This window comes from Lycium barbarum, chromosome 8, assembly GCF_019175385.1.
Source record: "Lycium barbarum isolate Lr01 chromosome 8, ASM1917538v2, whole genome shotgun sequence".
Taxonomy (NCBI): Eukaryota; Viridiplantae; Streptophyta; class Magnoliopsida; order Solanales; family Solanaceae; genus Lycium; species Lycium barbarum.
In genome coordinates, this window is record NC_083344.1 from 98,674,699 (window position 1) to 98,682,632 (window position 7,934).

Genomic DNA, 7,934 nt, shown 5'->3' on the forward strand with positions numbered 1-7,934 from the left:
ATGAAGTTTTAATTAATAAAATTTTCTGACATATATATATCTTTTTCTTTTGTTGAAACAAATTCAGGATTTATTCTAAGTGCCAAATGGGTTTGGATTGCCACACAATGTATTTACCAAAAAGAGATCAGATTCACCTCGAAAGTTAAATTTTCATTTAAAACAACTTAAACATGGCTCTGATTAATAATAAAACTACAAGAATGAAAAATACAAAGAATTAATAAAGTGAAGGGATTGAACCGAGAAAAGGTCCGTATAAGCCAAGGTGAGGATTGGGATATTCATCGTAAAATTGACTCTATAGTTAAAGTCTGAGGTCTGACAATGAAATTATGAGAACAAGTTACATGCACGTAGGGGTGCAAAATGGTTTTAAAAAAATGGTTTTTATTTTCCTTGGGCGACTTTCTTGTCTTACGAAAAGAATTTCATTTCTTTTTTCTGGGAATTTTGGAAAAGGGCCATCCAATCCGATCCATTATATATGGGTTGGATGACTGACTCTTTAAAAGTGGATCAAATATAAAACATGGATATCAATACTCATTTGTACTCTTATTATTTTTTTCTTGCTTTCTGAGAGTCTAAGCTTTTAATTTTTTTTTTTTTTTTTAATTTTTCTAGGAGTCTAACCTATTTTTGACTTTTAGCTTGTGTTCTCACCTGATTATTCCTGAAGCCATGGATAATGTGGATGTGTTAACCCATTTTTTGTTCGTAAGTGTTAAATATGCGGGTTGAATATTTCATCAGTTTTTGTTTAACCCGTTTTCAAGCCGCCCCTATCCAATCCGATCCGCCCCTTCGCCACTCCTACATACACACATCGCCGTTTAAGAGGGTTTCTACTTTCTACTCCCTCCGTTCACTTTTACTTGTCCACTATTTCTAAAATAGATTTTCATTTTTACTTGTCATTTTTCACATATCAAGATAAGACAATTTTTTTTCCTGTTTTACAAATAGTATTAATTACTCACTTCAAATCATTTTTCAAATCCATAAAAATATGAATCAATTAATATGGGTACATTGATAAATTATGTACTCTATTTATAATTTCTGAAACAGTATGGAAAATCTAAAGTGGACAAACAAAAGTGAACGGAGGGAGTAGCACGTAGCTTTAATTAATTTATAGAGTTGATGAAATGCAATTCTGGCAGAAGATATTAAAGAGTGTGAACATTTAATAACCCCAGTAATACTGACAGGAATTGATAAACATAAAAATGAGTTTTCATCCCAAAAAGGTACAAAAACCCAAAAAAGCTACTCCATATGGATATACATGTGAATCCCTACTGACAATATAATGTAACTACAAAATCTTCTAAAAGGATAACAGAAACCACATACAAATACATGCAACTTGGCTGTTGAAGCATTGCCATCTATTCCTTTGCTGTCACCTTAAATTGCGGGAAAAATATATGGACAAACTTTCCCTCCTGTCTGGCCCCTTTTCATTACTAATTACAATATATTGCGTATACAAAATATTGCCTAAACTATGTTGGCCTATTATTGTAACTCAACTTTTGAGTTTGAACTTTTTTCTCTTTTTCTTATTTCACGTGTCTTACTTATGTGGCAATATGGCCAACATGAACATATCCGCTGAAGTTCTGTTAGAAATGAAGGACATTTATGATACGTTTGATAACAACGAAAACATTTCTGAATCAAACTTTTGTTGGGGTATGAATGACTAATGCATACAATATTACTAGTATTTACAATCTTATATACTATGAAGCCGTGTCAGATAACTATTCACTTAGGGGCGGATTTATAGAGCAATTTAAGGAATCGTGAGCCCATGGTTTCTCTATCCAAATTAGATATTTTATGTATGTATTTTCTATAATTGATCTAATATTATCTAATGGCACTCATATTTCAAAGAGACTCAATGGAGCACTTGGTTGAATGCCTAGTTATTTACCTAAAGGAGCAAGGATCAGTTTCCAGTTTATATTTCTTTTTTCTCCATTTTTAGTGGTGCACCCATATCATAGAAATCCCAAAATCCGGCTATAAATTTTCACTCCTAAAAAGTTAGAACAACAACTTCACCTCAATTCAAAAAAATTATTGGAATCGATTATATGAATCCTTATTGACTATGCTCCCATGCATTTCATCTCAAACCACAAAAAATAGAAAAAAGAAAAAAATCTCATGTGCACAGTGACATGAACAAACGTGCATTGCATCTATAATAACTACCCCTATTCCCTTTTCTCTTCATATCTTCTCTTTCTTATTCTATCTTTACTTCAATCAAACCAGGAGACAGAAGGGAAACATAACACATTCACACTTAGCTTCTGTTATCTTTCCAAGAATTTACTCAAGTAAACAGGTCTCCGTTTAGGCCGCCTACCAATGACACTTATTTTTGTCACTCTATTTTTCAGTCACCTAATAGGAATTTCACAAGAGCAGCTCAAAGTTGGTTTCTATAGCAAGAAATGCCCTAATGTTGAATCCATTGTTAGTCGTGTTGTCAATGAAGCTGCTGCCTCCATCCAAAATACAGCTCCTGTCTTGCTTAGACTTCATTTCCATGACTGCTTTGTTCAGGTCCAATTAATTAACTAATGCACTACATGCGTTATCCTTAGAGTTAATGATCAAAAACACACCCGTACTATCACTTTTTGGCGAGTTTGGGTGTGAAACTGCGAAAAAGTGATAATCCAGATGTAATTTTGACCATTTTAATCTTTTATCCTTATTTAATCTTTTTAGTGATCATTAATTATTATTCTTGTTAATATATCATGATCAGGGGTGTGATGGATCAATTCTTATAGACAAAGGAGATAGTGCTGAAAGGCATGCATTTGGTCATCAGGGTGTTGGAGGATTTGACGTAATAGAGAAAGCAAAAGCAGAGCTTGAAGCTGTTTGTCCTGGAGTTGTTTCTTGTGCAGACATAGTTGCTCTCGCTGCTAGGGATGCTATACTCTTGGTACTGTTTTCTTCATTAATTATTTCAATAAAGTACTACTTTTTCGCTTCATTGTTATTGTTCAATTATGGATAAAAAGGGCCCGGTCAATTTATGGACCGTTTTAATGTTGCAACAACAATAACATACCTAGTGAAATCACACAAAATGAGATCTGACACAATTTTTATATTACTATTTAACTTATATGTATTGATTTTGTAAAATTTTCTTAAGACTATCAACGTATTTCAACATGTTATAGCATGATACCTGGCCCTATTTTTCAAGTTCTAATCACAATTATTACGAATGATTATCTATAATTATCTTTTAGGAGATATGAATAATATAAAAGTTCTTTTACATGAGTTTAGTTAATATAATTTTATATATGCGCTGATAGTATAAGAAATATTTATATAATCAGGTCATTTGAAAGATAATACCTGAAAAATTATTTTGTTAAGCATTAATTGATAATCTATAGTAATAAATAGCAACTAACATATATACAGTATTGCTATACTAATAGTATAAAAATTCTTTGCGTTGTCAGACGTCAATATATACTTTAATGTATAGAAGTTAAAACTGATATTCTACCATGCTGAATAATATGGCACAGGCAAATGGCCCTTTCTATAACGTGGAAACAGGAAGAAGAGATGGTGTTGTTTCAAATGTATCTTTAGCTCGTAACATGCCGGAGGTTGATGATTCCATTCAGCAACTCAAAGATAAGTTCAGGGAGAAAGGCCTTTCTGAAAAAGACCTTGTGGTCCTCAGTGGTACATATATACGTATTAAGTGAATTTTTTAATACAAGTACAGACTTTGAGCAAAAACTAGACGAAGCTCTAGCAAAGCCTCTGAGTTTGTGGGTTCCTTATAAGGGAGTTAAGCTATATAAAATGACTGTCTATAAATAGTGTAACTTGTAATAGCAAATAATTTAATTAGTACTCTCTTCGTTTCAATTTTATCGGTAAAAAAAGAATGACATATTTATATCTGAAAATAATTCACTTTAAACTTCCATTTGACCTGTATTGACAAGTTATTATGCCAACACAATTGTTATAGAGTGTTTAATAAAGACACAAGTTTCAAAGGTCTATATGATTTTAAACTCGGTACCAATTATATCACATAAATTAGAATGGAAGGAATACCATATTTATGAGAGTATAATTAATGTATATTATAGAAACTTATCTATTGCACCGGACTGTCCTTTTATAGAAACTTATCTATAACTACCTAAAAAGTAACCTAATTATATAAAAATATATTATGTTGTCATTGAAAGGATGTAAAATGGTTATAACGTAACTGGCTAACAGCTAATTCAAGGTGCGACCTTGGTTCTTTATTTATTTATAAAAAACATTAAATACATCACACAAGTCATGTTTTGTCCCTTAGCTAATGAAGTCAATATAATCAAAGAAAGTTTTATGACTTTATCCTTGATTCACTTCCATTTCTAGCAGCTTAGCTTGTTCTTTGCTTATTATGGTCAAGACTCAAGAGAAAAACGTTTTCATGTACAACTTGTTTTGCTTGTGGTAATTAACTAACTTCCTCTATCAAGTAGATTTAAAATAATTCATGTTTAACAAATCAATCTTGCAAGTATGAAGAGGAACTATATATAATTAAACGTCACGTGGTTACTTAATTGATGGACCCCCAAAAAGTTAATAGCAAAAATTAATTGGTAAAAAGATGCATAACAACTTTGTCTAGGTCTCTAGGATGCCATGTACATTATTGTGATAATCTATAACTAAAAATAGAATGGCATAGTCTCATTTCTTTTCAAAGCTATCCGAATATATAACACTATATTGCTCCAACTGTTTGTAGTTATCATTAAAGTAGCAGTGTTTCATAAGATTACTTGTGTTGTTTTATATAACTTGTGAAAAAGCATCAAAAATTTTCATTGAGAGAAAATTATACTAATTTGCTTAAGTAAAATGATTAATGCTCATATGATGAATTGCAGCTGCACATACAATTGGTACCACTGCATGTTTCTTCATGACCAATAGACTCTACAAATTCTCTCCCAACGGAGGTTCTGATCCATCAATAAACCCTAATTTTCTTCCCGAGTTGAAGGCCACTTGCCCGGAAAACGGAGCCAATACCGTCAGGTTATCGATGGATAGAGGCAGCGGCGAAACATTCGACAGTCAAATTTTGCAAAATATTAGGAGTGGCTCTGCTGTGTTACGATCTGATGCAACTTTATATAATGATGAGACAACAAGGCGAGTTGTAGATTCTTACTTTGGGATACTTAGCCCATTATTGGGGCCATCATTTGAGGCTGATTTTGCCAATGCAATGGTGAAAATGGGCAGAATTGGTGTACTTACTGGCTCTCAAGGAACTATTAGACGTGTTTGTGCAGCTTTTAATTAATTATTACTAGTTGATACAGTTGTAATTAATTACAAAAGCAGATAGTACTATCAGCAGATATTGTTTTACCACTAGTGTTTACTAGTATAGCGCAAAAGTTGTACAATAATACGGAATACTCCCTCTGTCTCAATTTATTTGATACACTTTCTTTATTAATCTGTCCCAAAGAAAATGATATATTTCTTTATTTGACAACAATTTAATCTTAAACTTTATCTTTCACGCTTAACGAGATGATCTATAAACACACAAATATCTTTGACTTATTTTATACCATAAGATTCAAAAGTCTTCCTTTACTTCTTAAATTTTGTCTCCAGTCAAACTATATCACATAAATTGAGACGGAGGGAGTATCTTATATCAAAATCCAAGTCCTTAAAGAGAATTACTAAGTTCATAGCCTCTCAAGTAAACTTTATTCAGGACTGTTAAGTTGTACAACAAAAATATAACGGAAATTACAACAAAGTAGGTGTAAAGGAAAAGAAAAACAAAATACAGAAGTTACTCATAAACACAAAAAGATAAAGATTCACTGCTAAAAGTGGTTGTTGCGACCACAATAATAGATCAACAACAAAATATATAAAAGCTAAATTGCTAATCTGGAATGTGACTTGATACACGTGATCGGTTATGGATTTGTACATCTACCATTTTAAGTAGGGATGAAAGGTGCTCTTGGCTCGAAATCATTGGTTTGCCTTTCACCAAAACTCTTTTTTTTTTGGTTAACAAAGTAATTGCTGATATTATTTGTTTTATTTGTTCAACTCTAGCCCAAGTATTTATAAAATTAATTAAACGGAAAAGGTCCAAAAATATCCCTAATGTATGGGAAATGACTCACAAATACCCTTCATCCATCTATTGGTCTAAAAATACCCTTAACTTATTTTTTTGGCTTAAGAATACCCCTCAAACTAACACCTTAAACTTGATGGGTTATTTCCAATTTAAAAAGGCCACATGACTTATTATGATCGACCACATATATTATTTAATTTAAGAAGGAAACACCTACTTTTAAACCCAATTGATTTTGTCAGACCTTAACACGATTGATCATGAGATTGCGGCCATTCCCAAAAGTGTAGAGAAACTAACAATTTAGTAATTCCCAGTGGCACAAGTTTATGCTAAGGTGCCTCCACTTCCAATAAATTGCAATTCCTCTAGCATCTTTAAGGGTCACTGATGCTAAAATTAACAGGGTAAGTAGGCAGAAGGAACTAGCTGGTTAAGTGACATTCTCAACTAGTTCTTTTTTCTCTGATTCTTAATGAGTTAGGAACAATGTGTTGTGTAGCACTTTATGCTTCAGAACTAATGAATTTTATACGAGATGCATGGCTCCAGTTATTTGTTATTCTTATTTCTTAGTGTATTATTGTTCAATTTAATGGTCATTGCCCTAATTTGATATTAGTGGTTTAACGTACATGATGTTCTGCTGCAGATAAATTAATTCGTGTGATGCATATAATGTGGGTTTAGATTAAAAAAAGGGGTTAAGATTAAACGGGTCAGCAGGTGTAGATTTAAAAGGAGTGGGTGTTCGCAAAATAATCTGTATAAGTTTAAATAAAGTTTCAACACAATCTGTAAAACGCTTAGTAAAAACAGATTACACTGTATAAAATACTTAAAATCAATAAACTACAGAAACTGGAAAATGAACAGAAACAGAGTTGGAAAAAATAATTTCAGAATATAATTGAGCCCACTTAGTTCAAAGTGTGTCCTTAAGGAAATTATTCCCCTCACAGTACTCGAGGTTGATGGAATATCCCCTCCCAGGATAGAACGATTACCTTACCAGAATAGTAGTACTCCAAATTCTGGTAGCGGCGAACCACTCAACGGCAGTGTATCACACAGAATAAAATAAGAGAGTTTTGGAGAGAAAGGTTTTGTTTTTTAGCGCAGAAAATTCGTTACTGAATTCTGGAACAAATCAGGAATTTATAGCAGTTGGAGGTACTGATTCTGAATGTTTGCAACCATTCAGATCAGTCACCAGGTTTTTTTGTAGGGAAATTCGAAAAAATCCGGGAAGAGAAAAACGGATCGGGTCGGTCACAAGTCGCGGGTCAGGGTCGATCCGCATTGGATGTTTTTGGGTTTCCTATTTAATTAATTAATTAATTAATTAATTAAATAATTAAAGAAAAGTTTGTCCAAAAAGATAATCAATCAATCTTTAATTATCTTTTCCAAAGCCAAAGCCGAGCGAGCGACGACGACAGCGCGAGGGGTCCTTGCCCCCTCAACCCTTTTAGCGACTAGACAAGGTGTGATGTAATATATACACCTCTCTTTTCCTCTCTTTTTCCTATGTGGGACAAATGTTTTAACTAAAGCTAAATGGACCTTTTACATCCCCCAAAGCAAAAGAGACTTTTTACATTCCCTTCACTTTTCATCCCATCATTTTCCATTCACCAATATCAAAACCCAACAGTGGGTTAACTTTTTAAACTAAATATATATGCGGCCTATCATAATAAGCCACATGACTTTTTAAAAA

The 7,934-nt window shown here is 32.8% G+C and overlaps 1 protein-coding gene across 1 annotated transcript; it reads left to right on the plus strand.

Annotated features, from left to right (window-relative positions):
• The first annotated feature begins 2,075 nt into the window (after positions 1-2,075).
• Positions 2,076-5,573, plus strand: LOC132606400 (peroxidase 43-like). The gene is made up of 4 exons (XM_060319874.1): positions 2,076-2,592; positions 2,801-2,983; positions 3,591-3,753; positions 4,977-5,573. The coding sequence occupies exons 1-4, from the start codon at positions 2,395-2,397 to the stop codon at positions 5,396-5,398; spliced, it is 966 nt and encodes a 321-aa protein (XP_060175857.1). The 5' UTR covers positions 2,076-2,394; the 3' UTR covers positions 5,399-5,573.
• Positions 5,574-7,934: the final 2,361 nt, after the last annotated feature.